General features: G+C 37.1%; 1 protein-coding gene across 1 annotated transcript in view; it reads right to left on the minus strand.

Moving 5' to 3' along the window:
• Positions 1 to 17,224, minus strand: part of ephx2 (epoxide hydrolase 2, cytoplasmic) — a 96,015-nt gene extending 78,791 nt beyond the window's left edge. The window contains exons 1-8 of the mRNA XM_088626416.1: positions 16,957 to 17,224; positions 12,095 to 12,179; positions 10,044 to 10,203; positions 8,479 to 8,669; positions 5,280 to 5,402; positions 3,344 to 3,418; positions 2,712 to 2,807; positions 362 to 440 (exon numbers count right to left, since the gene is read on the minus strand). Coding sequence (XP_088482542.1) covers positions 362 to 440; positions 2,712 to 2,807; positions 3,344 to 3,418; positions 5,280 to 5,402; positions 8,479 to 8,669; positions 10,044 to 10,203; positions 12,095 to 12,179; positions 16,957 to 17,060 — 913 coding nt within the window. The 5' untranslated portion in view covers positions 17,061 to 17,224. The remainder of the gene's footprint in view (positions 1 to 361; positions 441 to 2,711; positions 2,808 to 3,343; positions 3,419 to 5,279; positions 5,403 to 8,478; positions 8,670 to 10,043; positions 10,204 to 12,094; positions 12,180 to 16,956) is intronic.
• Positions 17,225 to 23,623: the final 6,399 nt, after the last annotated feature.

Below are 23,623 nucleotides of genomic sequence, written 5' to 3' on the forward strand. Positions count from 1 at the left end.
TAGGATTAAATTTAAGTTTGGTTAGTTTTATACAAAAACACCTAAAACTTTATTGCTACACATATTATCCTGCAGTTCAGCTAAAAGGCTTTAAAAGTCCAAAATGGGTAGGTAAAAGGCCATTAATACCCAGATCATAAAGTTTATTTCATTTAATGAAGAGCAAAATTAGATAGATACTTCACTAAACAACTCACAAATAGGTCCTTGCCTTAAAAATGACACTTGTGGGACAGCTTAGCAATTAGACATTAAAAATGATTAACGTAGCAGAAATCTTTATCTTTTCCTGGTTTCTGCCAGTTTTAAAGGGTGGCTAAAAACAGACTTAATAGTACAGACAACTTCTAGATTAGCTCACCAGGGGGTGCTGTGGAATCTCCATAGCCTTTCATGTCTAGAGCCAGAACTCTGAAACCCGCATCTGCCAGAGCTGGGATCTGCAGCAGAGAAAAGAATACTCCTGTCAGTCAAACCACCCTCAACAGCTCTGTAGGATAGCAGACTGGGAATACACTACCCAGGTTCACCTTGCATTAACCACCAGCAAAGTCAACGTGTCTTACATTACCCTCTTCATTGTGGGTCTTGTGTGAATCAGTTTCTAATTTGTAACAGTTAAGGAACCTACAGTACAAAAGCTGTCAGCCATCAAAAAAACAAAACAAATAAAAGTTTTAAAAGACTTTGAATAACTTTGGATTTAGACTTTGTCTTTTATCATTTATGCTTGGTAATTAGCTGTATTCTCTTTTTTCACTGTGCATTCCTATGTGCCATGCAAATGGACTAGAAACTAAAATCCTTAGAGATTGACTGAATAGAATGAAGACCTCATCCTGTTTGATTCATAGAAAAAGAAGTGTAAAAGGAAGATGACCAACTGACTTGCATACCGGTGAGTATCAGGGGTGAAGTAAGGTTTACAATAAACAGAAATAAAACCAAAACTGAAAAATAACTGAACAAATCTTATAAAAGCCAAGTCTAATTTAAGTCCTAACTGGGGCTACTGTACATAAGTGAATTATGAAAATTTAATCAGACTTTCAAAATATACCATATGGAAAGTCACAAAAATAAGTAAATAAAGTATCTATCTGTACACTGATTAACAAGAACTAACTTCCACACACACATCACTGAGTGTGGTTACCAACTGTGTTGATAAATTATAATATCCCCTGTGGTAACTGTTGTTGACTGTTGATCGAGCTGAAGATTACTGCATCTTAAAAGTAATAATACGTTATAATCACATAGCTGAACTGGAAAACAACTGTACTTTGGCATATACTACATTTTGGTCATAACTTCGATGAACCACAATAGTATAATAATGCAGAGTACTAGTTTTTTTTATAACATCTTTACAGTAATATAAAACCCCTTCTACTGTATTAAAGACCCAGAAGTCAACAGAATGTGATTTTATGACTAGTTTATAGCATATAAAACTGACTAACAGGCCAAAGCCAGCAGAACGGGCAGAGGCATTGTAATAAAATGCAGAGCTACTATAGAAACACAGGTGTCCACTCCTGGACCTGGAGGGCTGGGTTGTGTGCAGCTTTTCGTATTCCCTTTAAAACAGTGGCACCTGGAGAGCAGGGAAAAGCTTTTAACTGCTCCAGGTAATTCAATAAACAACTGGCTTAGTTCATTAACAGCCAAGTTAGACTGAAAAGCACTAAACACTCCTGCCTTCCAGGATCAGAACTGGACACCCCTGATAGAACAAAACAAATGTTTAACAGAATAACGATTATATTCCTGAAGAAAATGCTTTTGTATTAGGAAATAAGTGGTGTTTCTCTTCCACATTCAAAATATTAAATATTCTTTTTTTTAAATGCACGCAAACTTTAGATAATGTTTCCATGTTCTTCTTAATTTTTGTCACAAACACACAATCTCAGCATGTTCTTCCCAGGTAATGGGTGACCCAAATGTCATTATCAATTAAGTCCAGGCAAAGGCAAAGGAGTACTGGTGATCTTTCAGACATGGGCTAGATTATATCAAGCTCTAACATCTTGCATTTAATATGAAATTGCAACCTGTTAAAATAAATCAACTCCTTTACTTTAAACACTACAGATTTACATGACAGCAAAAATCGCACTAATATTAAAAAAAAAAAATACAAGACGTAATGCTGTCAGGAGAAGGTTTTCTTAAACATAGACACTTAGTATACAGTTTCAGAAGGCTTTTTAAAAAATGATATGTTGTAAGGTTGTTGAATTTTGCTTGATGTAGACCAAATCTAGTTTCCAAATCAATTGTTGAAAGCTAAATATTCTTTCACAAAGTATTTGAGGTTACATGTGGTTTTCAGACAGAAGCTCATGCTGGATGCAGTCAGTTTACTCTGGGTGATGCAGACATTATTCAGTTAAAGCAAATTAATTCAGTGCCAAGGTTTAACAGCCCATTTTTAAATGCTCAAATGTTGTATATTTAATGTATTGATAAGAGTTTTCATGTAATACAACTAACTTCACAGTCTACTATAATAAATCACTATAACGAGAACACCGCTTAGCACTTACCAACAAATTCACTGTAAAGAGTTTTAGCAAGGATTTAGAATAGGTACAGTATAGTACCTCTTTGTCCTTCAGCTAATGTGACAGACTCACAAAAAATACCTACGGTACCTCCCCTGCCTTTTTCTATACTGTACCATTAAGGGTGCTCAAGCATACCTGATATCTCCAGGAGTACCAGCTTTCAGGGAATCCATGACACAGAAGAACAGGTGGTCCATCTCCTTTCTCCACGTAATGGGTCTGGACTCCAGGCTTCAGAATACACAGGAACCAGATACAAAAGAGTGAATGCTTAGGTTTTTTGTCTCAGACATAAACATCCTATTTTTTACCCATCTACATTTGTTGACACATTCTAAACTTAAACTATGAAACAGACTTCCCAGCACTAATGAGAGATACTGACGACAGTCAGATCACACAGCTATGCAACCAATAAACCTGTACATTCCCAAACACAGCTGCTCTGCAACACTGGGCAGATAAGGCTGTATTAGAGCTCTCCCTCTAATCAATGTGCAGTAGATAATATATTATATATGACTAATACATTTTTAATGTTGTACAGCATTTATACAATAAAAATCTTAATGAGCTAAAAGCTACAGTTTTAAGTTCCAAGAGGATAACAATAAACAGGAAGCTATCATCAGCTTTTTCATCAATAATGAGCTTTTCTTTTCATGGCTGTTGCCATTATTACTGTGGTTAATATATTTTACAGCATTATGCGCAGCAAAAAAAAGCCCATACTGTATGGCTTCCTTCCATATAATCTCAGTTATTACCTTAATGGAAACAAACCCATGAGAAACTTCTTCAGGATGGATAGACGATGGGACCATTTCATCCTGACCTAACAACTAGAAGAAATAAAATGATTAAGAACTTAAGAAGAACTAAACACAAGTCAAATATGTATATATAGCCACAACAAAACTAAAGAGTAATGTTACATTATATATATATATTTGCTAAGCCAACACTAATACTATGGTTAGTGGGTTTTTTTCCCCCATTCTTGCCAGGAATATGATCCTCAAGCATTTTACAAGAAAAAGGTGAATACACTGCTATAGCTAAATATAACAGATATTTTAGCTGAAAAGGGGCGAGCCTGTTGAGAATGTGAGAAGCAAATTCAATCTAAGCTTATTGGAAGTACTGTATATAAATATTGGTGTTCCAACAGCACTTCAGCCACACAAACAAGTTTTGACTCTACTGACAAACCACACAGAATAATGCTAAAAACAGTCCTTCACCTTCTCTTGGTTTCCAACTAGTTATGACCAAGAACCTTTCTGTTCAGTCTAAACAGTTTAACAACAGTTGGTTTTCTGATCTAAATGTGGCTTAAGAGGCTCATTTGCTAAAAAGACAGTTTTGTAAGTGAGAAAAGTGTGGTATGATAGTTATATAACAATCTATAACTATTGGCAAAGCAGGGTCTGAAATGACAAGAAAATGGCATGCTAAACCACAGGCAGGAACATTGAGTGGTTTAGCGCTGATGGGGTGGTTACTTTCTGTCAAACTGTATATATTGTACAGTAACAGCAGTTACAGAGAAAACGTCTTGGAGACTGAGTTTGAGGCGTCTTTAAATTTGCTACAAGTAGCTTAGTAATACAGTACATCTTATTTTGACCTTCTTTTTCTTAAGAAAAAGAAAAAGTAAGCTAGTTGTTTTTATCAGGAGGTAACCATCAATATAAATTACTTTTTTAATTAAAACATTTAAAATGTAGTTCTAATCACACAGATTACTAAAAAAAGTTGTCCCTTTAAGGCAAACCTAAGACCAATTCTCTCTTGTATTATGTAGGACATACAATGTATTAAAAAAATTAGAACAACAAAGTCAAAAAGCTTTTGTGATCATTGATTAATATGAATTGTAAGTACAGAATGTTTAATTTTTTCAGACAATTCCATGCATATATTTTATCATATTAGGACAACAACATACATTGTGTTCAACCCAGAAAAAATGTTCTCCCTGTAAGTTACCCATGGAGAAATGAGACATCGTTCTTCTACAAAGCTTTGTCTGCCATTATACAGTTTGTATGATGCAGAAGTCACAAAAAGACAAAACTGATTTAGCACCAGGTCTTGGGAAACTGGCCGTTAATGCTTATCCTGACGCAAGAGCAATGCTTTGATTTTCCTGCAAAAACAAAAAGGCAGGAATATACTGGTCCTGGGATTTTAAACAGCAGTAGACTTGTTTAATATTTGTCTATTGGGTTAATCATAACGATAGAAAGTTATATTTCTTCTATTTAAAATTTTGAATGAAACTATATAGTTCCCTTGGTAAAGTATATTTCACACGGCCATGTGCTCCTCTAGTCGATTTCACTATACTGTTTATTCTTATGCAATTTAAAAGGCATATTTGTTTACTTTACTGACTTTGCTTGAGGTTGCAGTAAGTTGTCTGAACCGAAGTGTACATAGCACTTTTACACTGAAAAGAAACAAGAACAAAATTCCAAATACTATAGAATGATGCACACAATATAAAGTGGATCTACAAATAATTCAGTATCTGAGAGAAGGATTCATGGCTTCAAAATTGTGAACAATCAGAAGGAAGATGGCATTATCTATAACTGGCACAGCGAGGTTTTTATAAAGACAGCCAATGGAAGACGATATGTCTCAGGTGACAGCCTGGTCCGTTGAGGCTAGGGAAAGTTCTATATGAGAGTTTACCTCCACTCCTGAGAGGGCCTGCAGCTCTTTTAGGGCTTCAGTGGTGTCTTCAACAAGAATTGTGGCCATACCCAGGTCTCTAGCCACCTTCAGATTAGCTCCAATGTCATCCAGAAAGATCACCTGGAACAAGAGTCTCAAACATCAGGATTTCTCTGGAAGAACCAAGCTTTTCTCTCAAAGTTCACAATGGAAAGTCACTAGTAAGCCTGATCTATACTGTATATGTCTATGGGTTGTCTGTAGGTAACTCCGTCTGTAGGTTGTCTCAACTTAACCTTTAACCTCTTGTATCACCAGGTCAGGGTCTATGCTTACAATGCATAAATAAATTCTCATTAAAATTATTTCAGACATTACTACAGTAACCAAGAAAGCAATGAACTAAAAACATTATTTGCCATTTTGTTGTTTAAATTCAAAACACATATAAAGAGAAATCAAGTTGGGAATTCTTTTTAAAATAAAAATAAACCCTAAACTGAAAGTAAAACATTTGTTAAATGTTAAAAAAGGGAAAGCTGGTAAATGACAAAAGTAACTTCTAAGAATATCTGAACATAATAAATGTGACATAAAGGAGGCCAATTGGATTATTTTGGTTATTAATACCTTTGATCCAAAAATCACACCCAGCTGTTTGCTGTATATTTAATGTGTCAGCTTCATTAAGTAGACCACGTAGTGATGTACAAACAAGAACTTTCTATGTTAAGTCCAAAAATGTGATTCCCCATTATGTATAGTATGTACATGCCCTTACATTATTTTTCTGCATTGGGAGTATATTCTCAGGAAGAGGAACGTAAACAGCTTCATTTTGGTGTTAAATTTTTTAATTAAAATTCATTCTATACAGCAATCGCATATTTGGGGACAGTTTTATAAAAGCAATAAGGCACTCGAGGCCTGTGCTGTATCGTGGATATAGTCATAGTTAAAAGGTTTGCCGGCCCTACACTTCGCGTCGGGCCTAACAACGCCTTTTAACTGTGACTACAGTATATCCACGATATAGCACGGCCTCGAGTGCCTTATTGCTCAAGTAGAACATTGAGTTGTCTCTGCTTAGAACATTCAGAGATCTGAGATTTTCGATTCCAGAATGCAGGAACCCCCATAGTACAAGAACACAACGTACATTCCACAAAGCTTCAAAATATTCCCAGCACAGGAATCCTGCTGTATCTCATTTTTCTTTCTGGGTCAGCATCAACTACATTTTTAGTGGGGGGAGTGACATGTGGTGTTGAAATGCACACTCCACTGGTGCAACAGGTTTTCCAAATGCCTCATTTATGGGAAGGCAAAGGAAGGTGATGCAACATAAGAAACATTTGAAGTTAAACATTCTAAAAACAGTTGACTTTGACTTCCTCAGTCTGTCTTAGAAACGTGTTCCAATACACAAATACTGTAAGTGTTTCCTATCTTCCATCCCAAATGAAATTCCCTTAGTTTCAATTAAGGCCATGTGTCTTTGTTTTGCTACTGAGTGCAAATTAGTCACCTTGGTTGACCCTATCTATACCCCTTAAAATTTTATACATAGTGCCTTGCAAACGTATTCAGAGCCCTCCACAGTTTTGAGACACAAGTTTGAATACTTCCTATGCAATCAACATACAGTATTTCATTTTTCTCTCTTTAGTTTTTGCTGACATTTACATGTATAGTAATTTGTCTTACCTGTAGAAACCTTCAATTGGATCATCCAGCTCTTCAATAAAATACTAATTTCACAAAATAAATTTCACAAAATGAGACCCACAGGAAGGGTCTCAGGACTTTTGCAAAGCACTGCACTTCCATCAGATTTACTCTCATTCCAATTTATTCTATAATGGAGGGGTTTAGCTCCTTTAACCTGGGCCTATATGGCAAGGAATCATTCTTGTTGCTCTTCTTTGAGGAACTGTGAGTATAGCTGAACACAGAATTCTAATTTTTACAAATTTAGGTCTTACTAATGTGTTGTAAAGCTTGAACATGCCTTCCCTGTACAGTATATTTATCTCAGAATTCTAGATATCAAACCTTGTTTTTGTTAGTTCAGAAACTTAAGGATTGTCCAATCTTTTTAGCCATTACAAACATTTGACTGCAATAAAGCCCTCATTTTGCAAAGAACAGTAGAACTCTATCAATAATTATAATACTTTACAGAGGCCTCTATAAGACAAACCTACTGTAGTCCTCACAATAGCAAGCCACTGCACTGTCTTGAATGGACAAAATAAAACTTCCTACCTAAATTCTTTGCATCTTACCATGTCAGCCAATCACCTGTTGCATTACACAGAATATTACAAAAAACATATTCTTGTATGCTAAAATATCAACTCTTAAGGTTGTTGCTACATACTGTACTACATCATGTATCTAGTTTAAAAGTTTAGGTACTGGAAAAACTTGTTGTTGAGCAAATTTATCAGAAAGAAATAGCAAGATATACTGTATCTGGGTTTGCCAGCAAGATGTCCCATAGATAAAAATGATCATTCCACCAAAGCCATAGGATTTAAAGAACGAAAACATTCGATTTAACTCTTTGCAGACTTAAAAATATTGCCGATTTATCATGGAAATCTTGCACACAACTATTTTCTTCATCTGCACAAAGTGCCGAGTATTTGAAATCAAAGACAGTAAAACTTGTATTGCCTACAATGCCTCAGTTCAGCAAGAAACGCATGTTATTTTTCCCTTTAGAATGACAGTTCCACTATTACACTTTTTATCCCATTGAGAACCTCCAGAGAATATTAGCGTAGGACAGCTTTGAAGATGACAGGACAAGTTACATTCATTTGTGGAGAGCCTAAAGCAGAGTGTGGCTTCATGAGTTGACATAATTGTTTACTCAACAGATTTAAATGGCAGGTTTTCAGACCCGTTTGTCAACTTCAAGTTACCTACAGTAATAAAGCCTGCAGAACTGTAGCACAGACCTGCAGTGAGTATCGATCCCTTATGGGCAAGTTTGGTAACCATTAAGTGATAAAATAACTGGAACATTAAAACTGTTTTTCTGTCTCCCCATACAGGTAAATAAAGTTTACATGATATAGAAATATCTGTACATCTGTAGTTTTTTCTGTACATCAGGAAATATGCAGCATTCATGAAACTCAGGCATAAAACACATCAAACAGTTATGATTGTCTGTTGCTTCTAGATGCATGAACAGATACTTCACCTCCTGAGGTTTAGATTGCAGTTTGTCCAAAGTAAAGGAGTAGATCGAGGTCTCTGGTTTCCTCATGCCCACGCGGCAGGACTCTACAATCAGGTCAAAGTGTCCACTCAAAGCCGAGAGCGTCCGAGCCATTCCCCCTCTCTGAGAAGAGTCATCAACCCAATTATTGGTCAGGACACAAGTGGTAAACCCTGAAAAGAAGGGGGGATATTTCAGTGCAGTTTTAACACAGTTTATTACATTCCTGATTAAGGAGATATACAGTAGCATTCCAGAAAATCTGAGAATTACTCTTCCAAGAAGACTCTGTAGTGGAGCAATGTCATTGCCATTTCATGGATTGGTGGCCAAAGCCGAGCACAATATTTATCCAGATCTTAACATAAAAGCTTTTTATACGGTTTAAGAAACTTCTCTGATTTGAGTTATATTTTTTTAATATATATCCACGCATTTGGTTGGGTCTTGGCCCTGTATTGCCTAGAAGAAAATACTGATTAACATATCCCAAATTACTACTCATATGAGGTTCAATATCTGTTATCTAATGTACATAATACCATATAGTTGTCTACACTGAATGTTACCTGATGTGCGTTTGTCCATTTCTAAATGCAGTTTTTGGAGACAACAGTAATGGTAAGATTTCTTGAATAAAAGAAAATGTATTTTATGAAACTTGTCATTGTGTCTTTTTTTCTACACAGATTAAATGTATGCATGATAACGCGGTATACCATCACAGATTTCATAAATGACGTTAAAGTCAATACAATATTGTTCCAGTATTTCAAGAAAACATTTGCTGTGCGTTTGTCACTTAACGCATTACATACTGTACATGTAGAAACTGTATATTGTTGGAAATATTCTGATGCTTGTAGGTATTGAAGGATCAAACATTTATTTCTCTTATTTCACTAATTTGCTTTTACTTTGTAAATAATTTACTAACATCATTCTACAAACTATTCTGCTAGAATTATGGAAAATTACTAACTGCAACTTAGGTGTGAGCTAAGCGCCTGGAACGTGAAGGGCAGAGCCAGCTTCAGGCAGCTTGACTAGAACTGAGAGCGCCTGATATCTGCTTAAGCCATGATTAACGAAACCTAGAAGTACGTACTGTCTGCTTAAACAATAAATAAAGGAGCCCAAGAATATTCTTACAGTTGACCACGTACCAAGGCTAGGAGCCTTCGCTTTACACCATATGGAATTGTACTGGAACTGTTCTGGGTGGGTTTACTGTTTGTAATTTTGTATAAAAAGCATCCTCTTGTATCAATGAATTGAGTCAGTGCTTCATCGGCTTTGGATCCAAACATAATAAAGGTAATGCCTACTTCATACACACCTGGATCATGTCTCCTTTGTTGGACACAACAGTATAAAAAGCAATATAACATTTTAAAAAATGCATTTACATACCAAGAGCAACTTGCTTGAAAGGGCAATGTAAGTGTTATTCATTCATGTCGTAACAGTAATATTAAGCATTTTACAAGTTGCTTTTCAACAATACATCTCTTGGAATCCTTACGCCTGGCCCCTTATTTCCATACCACGACTCCGAAGTTTTATGGCTGCTTCCAGCATAGGAGCATTGATGTTCCCGACTTTGCCAAAGTCTTCAAAGAGGTCTCGCACTGAGAACTGAGCAGGCAGAGGAATCCCCTCACTGGCAGCACTCTTCTGGCACTCTGCCTCGAATTCCGAAACCATCTGGAAAAACAGGAGAGCGTAGAGATAGGATGTGAGCATAAGGCTTTTGCTGTACACATTGCACAAAAACTTTTTACAAAACAAACGGCCCTTTCCTCACTTGTTAAAAATGTCAGATGACGACGTAATAGCTCTGCATGCAAGCAGCTGTTGAACAAAGTAAATTATAAACGAATCTTTCATTCAGTCCACCGTCTCTGTCACCCTAAAAGTTTTCTCCTATCAGCCATGCCTTTCTAACCAGTGACTGTAAAAATGCAAAACAAAAGTGTTGCCAGAGAATATTACACCCGATGCAACCAGAAATCAAGTTAATAAGAATGAGTATTCCCGATAGTTTTATTTTTTATAAATATGAAGTGTCAGGTTTTCCCAATATTGGAAAGCTGTTTTGAATGAGTAAGCACAAATAAACGTTAAAGCTCAGATCTGTGAAATCAATTAGGACATAAGTTATAATTATAGACGTATACTCTTGTTTTATCTTTAACCTTTTAGTCTTTTATCATTACGCTCAGTCCAATCATGGAACTGCAAAACCCATCGATTTATTTTCAATTGGTTAATTAGGTCATTAGGAGTTCTCCGACATTGCGACTGGCTGTTTTGTTTTTTTTTTAATTTGTGATGGGCATCAAGAGCTGTCAACAATGGCGGACATTAAGAAACCAGAGCGTCAAAACTGTTTGTGACGGGCCTTTAGCCAGTACTTGTCTAGAAAGTCATAGCTGACGAGCATAAGCTGTTAACCACCCCATTTAAAGGGCCTGTCTATACCTCCGAGAGGAAGCTCACTTAACCCTGCAGGAAGCAGCATGTGTGTTTGTGCTCATCATCAGGTCATCATCAGGAAAACAGCATGGATGGGCAGGTGAGGTGTGTTGGCCGCATGTCCCGTGTTCGGAAAGCAGCCTGAGTGGTAGCAGTGCCTGTCAGCTGTATTGCTGGAGAGGAGGCCAGGAAAGAGCTGTGGAGGGGTACGAGTTCCTGTGTATTGTGTGACTGAGATCACTCTGACCCTGAATAGCTGCAGAGGAAGCGGTCAGGTAGCTGTAGAGGCGCTGAGTTGGCACGTGAGTGAGAGGCGACATGGCGGAATGCCATGGAGGTCCAGTATATTAATGTGGGTATAATGGAGTCCATGGCGCTGTTATTGGGGGAGTAGAAGCGTTATTAGTGTGAATAAGTGTGCTGAAGAAAAGACGTCAGAGAGCAGGAGATGCAGCCTGGAGTCTTCCAGCTCTGACACAAGAAGTGTGGGAGGGTCTTCCTGTCCAGCTCCTGACTCTCAGTTGAGTGAGTAGCATGGAAAAAACATACACACAGGCGCATAATTACCTTGTTGGATAAGGGTGGTCTGTCACACTATTACGCTAACAAGAGCTCTAAATGTGTTTTTACTATGTCAGCATTATTGTGAGGGTGGCTTTCCAAGCTTCACATAAGAATCAAAATGGGGGGGGGGGAGGATAACCTTTCCAGAGCAAGAGATGTGCATTTTAAACAAAAGCAAGGAAAGGTTAAGCACAACTGTCACAATGACAAATATGTACATTCATTTACCTAAACTGGAATAGGTAATGTAGTGAGGTTCATAAGGACATTTTAATATTCTTTTAAAGATTCTAAGTCTGAAAGTTTTTAATTTTGAATTTATATTCAGAGGGACATAGAGATGTGTGTCTACTTCAGGAGGTCAGTCATCAGAACTATGTTATTTGGTGTGGTTGTCTCTTAATTATCCCACCATTTGACATACAGGTACAGTATATGGCCTCAGCCAACGCACTTCAGGTAATGAGGCATCTAGAAAGGAGTAAGAAAACATCTACAGATAACCAATAGAAATGCAAATTTAATGCACTGTTATTTAAATAGTGTGCATTCTCACCTGGGTTAAGGTTAGCTGACCCTTTTCGCCCCGAAAAAATGCATTCTCTGGACCCCCACTGACAATGGTCTTCTGGAAGAAATCCCTAAGGAACAACAAGCCCTCACAATGAGACAACCAGTGTACCCATCACATTAGCATGCCATATTTATATTGTGCTATAATAGAAAAGTAATAATGAACAAAGGAAGACTGAAAACATACAATGTTTATTCTTGATTTATTAACATACAGTACCATGCCCAAGTCTTGTGACAATTTTACTAACCATTTGATAGAATTATATAGTGGACTCTAATGTTAAAAACACCAGAGAGAGATACACAACAAAAGGATTTGTTTTACTTATAGTTAATCCTACAACTCACACAAAGCCAATACAAAGTACTGTATCTGAAATAAAAGTAGTATTTTCACAGAACTTAATTATGGAATTATTTTAGAAGGTTCAAAAATTGAAGTCTGTTAAGAACAGCTAATCATCTACGTTAACAAGGCCTTACAATAATCCAGTCTACAAAATACAAAAGCATTAACTACTGTAGCGTGAAAGCATCGGAAGGATAGGGTGTTTAGGAAATTCTGTGCATGTGGAAAATTGAAATCGCAATGGTATTCTTCTGATGTTCATAACTTTCAAAAGCTCACATGAATTAAAGTCATGAAGACATCAGAATTAGGCTTAGTCTGCAAATCTAGATATATTCAATAAAAACATTGAAGATAACCCATTCCAGTCACACCTAAAATATGGCAACATGTACAGTATATGCTAAACAGAATAGGTCCCAAAATTGAACTTTGTGGGACATCAGAACAGATAGAGGAGGTTCATCCCTTTATCAAAAATTGAGGTCCACCACTCATTTAGGAACCAGTCAGGAATCGCAGCACTTCCATACACATTATCAAAATAATTAACCAATTAAGGACAATTTGATTAACAGAGTCAATGGCACAGGACATACGGAAGATTCCTGAAGAAATCATTCACCTCCCTAACCAGACCTTTTTATTGCATTAGAGAGAGAGGGTGTCTATATTATCCCTAAGGGGTAATTTGTTCTATAGCAGCAGACAATATAAAGAAAAACACACAAACAAACAACACAGATAAACATAAGCAAGAAAATCAACTGATGAGCAAAGTTATGGCCACAGGTATAAATGAGAATTTGAACCTCTTTGTTTTTAAATTAGGAAATATGTATCTGTGTTCTGAGGGGAGAAATTGGGATCATTAAACAAAGAGTGTGAAGGGTGCTTTATGCATAACAGACATACTTGGGCTATAGGCTCAAAAGATCAGTGCCAATGGCTTTTTTTTTTACATCGGTTTTGTTTAAAATCAGATAGGATGGTTTCAAACTGCTTACTTTTGTTAAATGCTTTTGCAATCTTTAACAATTGCAATGTCACAACATATTCCAGCATTTCCAGCAAACCTCACAGTCCTTGTTTCAATCCTTCAATAAAGGTGTAAGAGCAGCTCATTTGAATAATAAAGACACAGTTCAAGAGCACAAAGATTTGTTGACAATGGTTAATTAACGCTTGGCAGAGAACTGAAAAATACTACAATGCTCTTTTGAGATAGAATAATTTATTATTTGGCTCCAAAATGCAACTTAAAAAACCCTGAAAGGGGCACCAGAGATTGTTTGCTTTAGTTAACTAAACTTCAGTATATCACAAAGAAGGTTTGGAAAACTTTTAGGGAGGTGCAAAGCCCTTGAAAGAAAGCTTGGGAAATGCAATATGTTACACTGTGGAGAAGAAAACACAATTCCAGGCTTCTTCCCCAAAAACAGAGTTTAGAAGCAGATTAGGTATGAAAACAGAAATTGTTTTTTTGGCAAAAAGTGATCCAATACTGAACCAGCTCATTTTCCAAACGCACAAATGGAAAAATTCGAGACCAGGATCTGCCAAATAACATGTGATTATTTCATATAAAGTGACAAACCCAGAAAATCAGTCCATTAACAGTATTATTAAACATAACTTGATCAAAAACAACAGAATCTGGCATGAGCCTGCGACACTGCCATGTTACTCTGCTTCATCATGGGATAGAAGAGTAACTGATTTCACTAAAGTTACAAATGTTTCAACCAAGCTTTAGAAACCGTTCCATTCAATAAACCAGTGATGACAAAATACCTCAATACTGTTGATTAGATACTGTAGATGAGATCCAAATAACGTTAGATGCACTCACTTTGTTATGTACAATTTCAAATTAATGAGAACACTATAAATGTATAATGCATCAATCAAATAAATTTAACATACTGTTCATTTGAAATATTTCCTTCTATAAAATCATATATGGTGGATGTGTTCATTGAGATATGTTTTCTATTTGACATAAAACAGAAAATACAGGAAATCATGCAACACGATTAGAAACATTCACTATCAGTCTGCTATTACATGTGTGGTAAAAAAAAAAGTCTGGGGGCAGCGTCATAAATTAATTCCCTCACACATGACAAAAGAGATAGTTCCAAATATCGCATAAGGTGAATCTACTGTAAGTAAGGCACAATCCACGTTGTTCATAGGTTAGTCACTCCATGCCTATCTGAAAATGTTTAACTTTGGAGTTTCACAATACACTTTGTTTCATTAACCCTTCGTATGCCTAGATTCCTTACCAGAGTCAAACCTAAACATTGCTATTTGCCTAATCTTTCAATACAATTAGTTCAAAACAGTATTCAGATATTGTAAATATCAGAAATGGAAAATTACTGTGTGGTATTGCATCTCCGTTCTAAGTGTCACAATAGGACATTAATCAAAACATTTTCATTATATGTGTAAGGCATAGATAGAAGTGAACAGAGGATCGGTTGGTTGTGCTCACGGTCTAAATAAACGAAGATAATGAAAGCACGTGAGGCTAACCGTCTCCTCTTAATATTCTCCATTTACAGTTTAGTAACAGTTTATTTGCTGTAAATAACATTATTCATAGAATACTTCTGAAATCGTGAAAGTTTATTATACTTTCTGTACTGAGTCCTCATTGTCTCACATCTGGAGCTTGTTCATTCTCCATCTTGGAGTTCTCCTCAGTGGTGGAGCGAAGTACCAACAGAAACCAGAAGAGCTCAGTCTCTGACCACCTTTTCCCATTTGCTCAAGACTCATCTGTCTAGACACCCCCTGTGATCTCGCAGCTCTCAACTACAGTACATCCTTCTCCAATTATGACACTATATGAAGTTAAAGTTTTTAAGTCTCAAAACTTGATGCAATTTGCACTTACTGTACAATACACACTGCAAACATGGAATATCAAAAAGTTATCTACATTACTGCTCTGTACACATACACTCTTTAGACCATTTTAATGGCATCAGCGCTGCTTCACCAGTTTGTGCTGCAATTACTGTTTGATAATCAAGAGAATGCAATATATTCTATATGCTTTTTGAAAAATTCTACAAAAGGTAACAACTAAAAGCATTACAGAGACATGTGAATTTAGAAAACTAGTTTACAGCTAAAGTTTGGAGAATGCAATATAAACGGTTAATTTATTAGCCATGTTTATTTAATTAACATACGGCAAGCACTATTGAGCAATGGGCATTATGTACTGTATACTTCAAAAGCTACAAGTTAATTCCATGCTGAAAAGAGAGTAAAAAGCACAGTAGTTCAGAGGTGGAACCTTCTTGAAGTGAAGAGGAGAGTCTTTTTTTCCAGCAGTGCTTCCGACAAAAAATACAATGAGATTTATAACATCCCACTAGAGTAATTTAGTTTAAATGTGTCTATTCCAGTTTAATGTGAAACAGATTTGACTCCAATCATTCACAGAGTAATTTTGCTCACCGTCCTTACTGAGGTGGTCAGTGTTATTTCTGCTTCTGATGAGTCAGAATGACAAATTGACTGCTGCGTAGGAGAAACTGGCATTTGAACTAGGGGGTGAGTGGTGAGCAAAATGGCACGAGATGGTACTAAACAGGTCACCTACAGTATAACCTCTACAGCGTATCAGACCCACAGCATCAGGAGTGTTCAACTACCATTGATGCTTTTGTTGTAGAGCCTGAACCCCAAGCAAAAGGCCAAAAATGTTCTCAAGTTTCACCAAGAGCAGGAACAAAGCTGACAATAGCAAGCCGAATTACAGTACATTTATTTTTTATTCTGTTTTGGAGTAAGCATCTTAACTTTGTGGTGGGTTGTGGCCAAGACATTTAGGAATCAGGTTGCATGTGTAAAAAAAGGCAACAAAAGATATATACTACTGCTTTAGAGCTCATACATTAGAGAGTTATTAGAGCTCATAACAACAATGATGGTCAACTCCAGTTCTTTTTAAAAAAAAACATTGAACGTGTAACAACAATAATGCAGCTAAATTGCATGGAGCCCGCATGGAGGACAATCGTAAAATTATTTTTCTACCCGGCTGTCATATACTGTACGGCTCGACCTCAGTGATTTACAGTGCCATTTTCGAGTTTTATTCGTTGTCGATCAATGAATGAGCTCTTTTCTTTCAACTGTAATCTCTAAACTGTCATCTTTAAACAACCCTTGCAATGCTTAAGATGGACGTGTTGACTTAAAATCCCTGCATTCATTTTACATTCCACTGTACTACACTAAATCTGTCTTTGCTGATAATGCGCACTTAGTTTTACACTCACTAGGCTTTCATTTTGTTTTGTTTTCATTTTTTGCAACTTTATTTTGGATTACACCACATCATTGAGGCAGAAATTAATAGGAAATTGTGCTGCGTTTCGTACAACAAATACCTACGAAATACCAACAGTCACTACCCAGTGTTACTGGATAAACAAGGTTCACAATATTGACAGCAAATTTCCTACCTCGGCAGACCAATGGACTCCGCGTATCGCTGAAAAACTTGCCGCAGAGAGGGGATAACTAAAACTCCCCCCAGGTCGAAAAGCACCACTTTTCTCAGCGACATGACGAGATAATCTCTGTCCACCCAACACAAGTTAACGATTTAACAAAGCAGAAATTACCCTGAAATGCAGGAGGTAAATAATATTCTAATTCTGTTAACTTTGCCCTCCCCCTCTATTTTAATAATTGGAAACGCCTGTTGAACAGCCCCTGACAACTGAATGTGAGTGTAACAGACTTCGTCCTCTTTTTGATAAACTTATCAGCTGCTTATGAAGCATAAATAGTTGAAAGCAATCCCTATGAAATGGCATTTTCCTAATCCTGTTCATGGAAGCATTCCATGAAGGAATATTCACATTCCAAGCAATGAATATTCCTGTTCAGCGGAACTGCTGAGTTTTATTACAACTCTTTACTTAATTTAGGCCTTAATGAAATCGCGTTCTTAGTAATGAGAAATCATTGCGATTTAAATTATTATTCTACATCTACTGTACTAATGCCCTTAACAGTACTAACAATACTAATACTGCACATATTAACTAGAAATGAGATCACTACAAATTTTCCTTTGTTAAGCAGAATGTTTCATCATTTTTTTGCATATAATGCAGCAAAGTGCTTTGCATATTGATACATCCATCCTTAACAAAACCACTCCCATTCCCATTGCTAATGTGACTCCACATGCCCAACGACATGTCAAGAATTAATTCTTTATTTTGATAGTCATTAATTTGCCAATGCTAAACATAGGAATTTTTTTCGTTTTTAAAAAATCGGTGTTTTTAATCATTTTTAAAGCTGAATCCAGCTTCACACATAGAATGCTTTATGTAAAAAATTAATAGCATACAGGAAACATCAATCTCTCGAATACTACCCCACTGATCTAGATTTATTCAAATTTAACAAAGAAATCTTAAAATTGCAGCCTTGCAAAAGTATTCCTACCCATCCAATGATACCCCATTTTGTAAATTAAAAAAGCAATGCACACACATTTTTAAACTTAATATTTTTATTAAAAATCTGAATGCTCAAACTAAAGACATCTAAAGGTACTGTGTGATAAGGTACACTAAATATCCCCAGGACTTAAGACATAAAACCAAAATATGTTGATGTCATATAAATTCAGATAAGTGATCTCAATATTTGGTGAATATTTGGCAGCAATTAGAGTCCCCATTACCTGTAAAGCGCTTTGAGTGGAGTGTCCAGAAAAGCACTTTATAAGTGTAAGCAATTATTATTATTATTATTATTATTATTATTATTATTATTATTATTATTATTATTATTATTATTTCAAGACATTTTACTTACTTTTATTGTCCCAGATGGGAAAGTTGCTGTGCAGGCAGGTAAAAGACTTAATAAAATACACAATACATTTAAAACAACATGAACCCATTAACAAATAAAAAATATACATGTATTAGAGAAAGAAAAATTATATTGGATAAATAACATAAAATATATAGTTGTCTAAAGTTAAGCAGGTTGATGACTTTAATGATTGACCAAGGACTTAATTAAGTAACATAAACCCAAAAATCCCTTTGATCATTGTCTCTCTGACCACCTACAGCTCAGTAAACATTTTGTCTTCTACTTATTGTTTTTTAGACTGAGACATGCAATATTTTAAGATAATACATTTAAGATAATAAATAAGATTTTTTTGTTGTAAAAGTGCACCCTATGGCTTGAAATAAAAGATTGGTAAATTACATGGAAATACTGCATTCATCCTTGTCATCATAATCTGATTGTAACTATTTACCTTAATTAGCATACATAACAAGTTTGACAATTGCAAGTATATTAACTTTTTACATAAAACATTGAACAAAATGGTTTACTGTAGCTTCTTATTAACTTGCTCTCATCATACAGTACCAATCATGCCATACTAGAATATGCCCCTGTGCATAAAGAACACACAGATTACCTCAGTTTATCTATACGCAAATGCTGCAAGTGCTTCTCCAACTATGTGGTTACAGTCATAGCTTTAGTAATCCATCAAGACATCCTTGTGCTGAATTACTTAGAAAACTTCCTTCTTCCCAGCCAGGCTTGTCTAAAGCTGCTCTTGCAAAACTTTGCCTAGGTCAGTCTGGTGGTTAATGTTGAGGAAAGTGTTCTGTCCAGCAGACATGAAGGCAATCCTTTAGAACATGTGTCACGGGTCATGGTTAGATTTACTGTAGCAGTTCTCTCTTGCTTTACCCCTGATCTGCCACCAGTGATATTCCTGTTGGGCTTTCTTGTGTGTTGGTGTTGGCACTTCCTCTGTGAGATCCTGTGAGGTCACATCAATCACCCAGTGTTGTCAGACACATATCTCCTGAGTTTGGAAGTGTGGTGAGACCCAATCAATATCTCTTTAGACATCTTCTTGGTGCCGATATTCAGGCAGGAGGTCTAAATGTTAGTTAGAGTTCAAGGTCTTGTTCAGGTGCAAGAAACCCACGTCTGGGCTTAGGCTCACCTGTTTTCCCTCTGAGGCATTTGTCTTCCAGGTGCAATCAACACTGGTAGCCATTGTCCATGGAAGACTGGATGTACTGCAGATACTATGGAGATGTACTGTACGTGCATCCATTGATGGTCTGTAAGAATTGCTATTGCATCATAGATGGAAAGAGTTACAGTACCTGTTCATGAGACAACACACTGCCTCTACTGTGATCTACTGACATCAGTACATACAGTATACAATACTAGGATTTACAATGCATACTGACCATGGTATTCTTAGAATAGCGTTGTATCTTGCACACTGGCAGGTGACCAGAGCCTGAGACACTGTCTCTTACCAAGTCATCTATATAGTCCTTTCTCCAGTGACTGTTTGATAGAGCGTGTATGATGATATGTTATGATGTGTTGGTTGGGGAGTCACATGGCAGCAATAATTCTGGCTCCCCTCTTCTGTCACTGACAGCCTGAAGGGATTTTCGTGTTAGCTATTAGAGTGCACTGTTCCCAACTTTGCTTTTCAAATGTATCATTTCCCAGTTTTCCATTGGAGCAGCAGCCTTTCCTCTCCCAGTGGTTTGTGGGTTTATATGGTTTGGACCCCTATGTTTTGGGCCCTCTATCATGGCTCTTTTTGCCTGTTATTGACAGGAGTTTTACCTTTTTCTATTTGCCCTTTTTCTGGACTGAGTATGATAATGTAAGAGGGCAGAAGTTTTAAACAGAATGGCAGCCCTTATCTGGACCACATCAACAGCTGCCGGATGACAGTTGTTTAGGTGAGAGTATACTGTCTGGGGGCCAGAGATTGCATGTGATGCTATGAGGGGCCATGCCATCAAGGGGCGTTACTTTCCCCAGGGACCCCTGGATTTTTCTGAAGCTTTCCCTCTACTTAAGATGATGGACCGCAGTAGATGGCAGCAATCACCAGAGCAGGCATCTGCTTTGCACCCTGCTCCAGACCACATGAATAGAGCACCGAAACTAGACAGATCAGAGATGACTGGGAGAAGAAGTAGGAGCACAAATGACATAAGACTTTCAAATCAGCCTTTGCCCTTGCACAGACTGCTGTTCTTTCCTGTTGATCCTACCTCTGGGATGAAGCCTTCAGCTATAACCACTACAATCAGAGCTGAAGAGCAGGTTTGCTGCTACTATAACAACTACGTTACTACAGTGCAGACAGTCTGTATTTTTCCACTACAGCCACGGAGCTGCAGACCTCAACCTTAAGGGTGTTTTATAAATCTCCGGGCTGAAGAAAAGCTGTCGGTGTGGCAGCAACTCTAACACAGCTTAGGCTGCTGATTCCACAAAACCGGGCTGAAAACTCCAGCTCCCCAGTTGTTTTCACTAACTGCCTGGGTGAGGAATGGCTGTGCTACCACTGCAACTGAAGCCTATTTACACTGTTGGCTCACTGACACAGCCATGGGGATTTAGACTGCAGTCTCAAGACACCCTATGCACACTTCGATTACTCCTTGGCTTCCTCAAGCTGGACATCCACAACCAGTTGCTGTGTTGAACATGAGCCATATTATACACAGTTCCAAAGAATAAGCCACCATTTAGGACTTGTGTATAGGCTCTCTGGCCAAGGCCCCACCTGGAACCTGGAACCCTGTTGTGAGCGACCCTATCATCACCAGAGGAAGAAGGATTCACTGTCCATGCAATTGTGAAACTGTGAGTTTTGGAGTGCCTTTGAATGAGTTTTTGAAAATAGTCTCAAAGAGAGACTTCTACATTTGGAAGAGTAGGGTGAGACTGAGGTTTTTGTAGTCATGTTTTGAAGAGTTGTTTGATTTTCTGGCTAGTAAGCATCTTTGCTGCCCAGCATGATCTTTAGGGACTGAAGTTATCACAGCTCTAACATCCTGGGTTCAAATTCAGATCCACCCAAGTGGATCTTGTATGTATTTTCTATGAGCACTTCTGTTTCCTCCCACAATCTGACATATTGTCCAGATTAATTACAATCTCTGAATTGTCCCCACTATGCATGTGTGAGCCGATGCCAATGCTATACGGTAGCATTGCTGTCTCACAGCAGCACTGGGGCCATGGGTTCAGTTCCTGGGAGGGGAATCTGCATGGAGTTTGTGTCTTTTCCCCATGTTCACATGGGTTAACTGGCTTCTGGGAAAAACTGGCCCCCTGGTATGAGTGTGTGTGTGTTTGTATGCCCTGTGATGGAGTAGTGTCCTGTACAGTGTGTATCCTGCCTTGCATCTGTTGCTTGTTGGGACAGGCTTCAGTATCCCCTGCAAGCGTGTATTGGATAAAGCGGTTGTGCATGTGTGAGTGAATGCATACATGTGTGCCTAACGATGGATTGTTGCCCTATCTGTGGGGTTTCGATCCTCTAAGGATGTAGTAGTTTAAGTAGAAATGAATGGGATTTGAAAGTCTCCTTTAATAGAAATAAATACAAATTAAGTAATACAATATACAGTATATTGCAACATATTTGGTAGACATTTTATATATTTATAATCACATTTTCTACTATTCAGATAATATCATTTCAGTGTGCACAATAATTCATCATATTTATAATAATGATACTGTATAGAACTGTAGATGTAGCACTTTATTTACACATTCAATTCTTTCCATTTAAAGGCACTTTTAAAACCTCACCCAGATCAACTAATCCAAGGGCTTATATGTCCATGTGGTCATTCTGGTGCATGATTCAAAAAAGGTTGTCTTAGTTCAAAGTATTTTTAAACAAATGCAAATTTATACTTTCTTTCACACTTGTGTTCACACAGTAAATTTCTTTCTCTAGCATATTATGACACAATGTTATTTTGGTTTGGAATGTCACATTCTGGTTTCTGTTATACTGGCAGTTTCATCTCACACTGCAGCCTGGAATGTGGCTGGCCTCATGCTCAGTGCCTTTCCTACTGTGGCAGACTAAACAGAACTTCTGTCTGACCTACCAGCACAGCCTGCTGCAGCCCTCCTGTACATTTGACCAGGTCACTGTCTCTGTGTTCTCTTTCACTGCACTGAAAAGCATGTAAGGGTTAGCAGTGCAGTCCACAATGGGAAGGCTGAGGGGGTCAGAACACAAGCCTGAAGCCATTAATTTGCAGTATTTACAAAGCAGAATCAGCATGATCTTCATCACGAGTCTGGTGGAGGTTCTTATTTGGTCAGCTACCATTCAACCATGTTCTAAATGGTTGACTCTATCACTAAGGAACTATCCCAAGTCAGAATTTTACTTTTACTGGCCCAGTGTCAATTAAGATATTGCAATATACAGTATATTGTGTGTTGCTGCCTACTGTTTGTGATACAGTGAAGCAATTTCTTTATGTTCTGCCACATAAATGAGTTTTCCAACTTGCTTACTAATAAAAGCTAGATAGGTCAAGCTAACCTTCTCATAATACCAACCAATGAACTCTTGCTCCTTTCATGTGCAGGTTAAAATACTGTTAGAAACTGTTTATTTCCACTTACATTAATGAAGCATCTCCGTGATAAAGGTGCAGTATCACAGTAGAATGTGACAACTATGCTGTATTAATCAATAGTTTCATATTGTGAAGTTCTATTTAACCCACAGCTGAAAACCCCACGTTAAACTTTGTGTATATTGTACACATGCTAAAAAGGAAGACTGCCTCACAAATCTTATAACTTTAAAATAATGATATATCTTTAGTAGTATTGGTTCTTTTTCATAAAAAAACATAATCCTAAAAGGATGACAAAAGCCTTAAAATGCAGATTCAATAACAACACTTTCTGGATATAATTGATCTAGCCTGTACTTGTAAAAAGGTTGTTATCCAATGTTTCACCTTGGGAGAATGTATAAGATGTATTAAGATACTTAATAAACTTATAAAACACCTGCTGAAAACTAAAAAAATATTACCAGTTCTTATAAGACTGCTGTGTACCTTTATAAAATACCAATGTTTTATACATTAAATAGGGTAAACTGCACTAGAACAAGAGATCTATACAGTATTTTTCTTAGAAAGATTTTAAGGAAAAGTAATTTTTGTGCAACTCAGCCTATTTCTATTTTGTTACAGTCAGGAAGTGTTAATCAGGACCCTATGCAGACTGCAGAATCTGGAAGGGAGTGAATCA

The sequence above is a fragment of the Lepisosteus platostomus genome, chromosome 3 (genome assembly GCF_059453375.1).
Source record: "Lepisosteus platostomus isolate fLepPlt1 chromosome 3, fLepPlt1.hap1, whole genome shotgun sequence".
NCBI classification, from domain to species: Eukaryota; Metazoa; Chordata; class Actinopteri; order Semionotiformes; family Lepisosteidae; genus Lepisosteus; species Lepisosteus platostomus.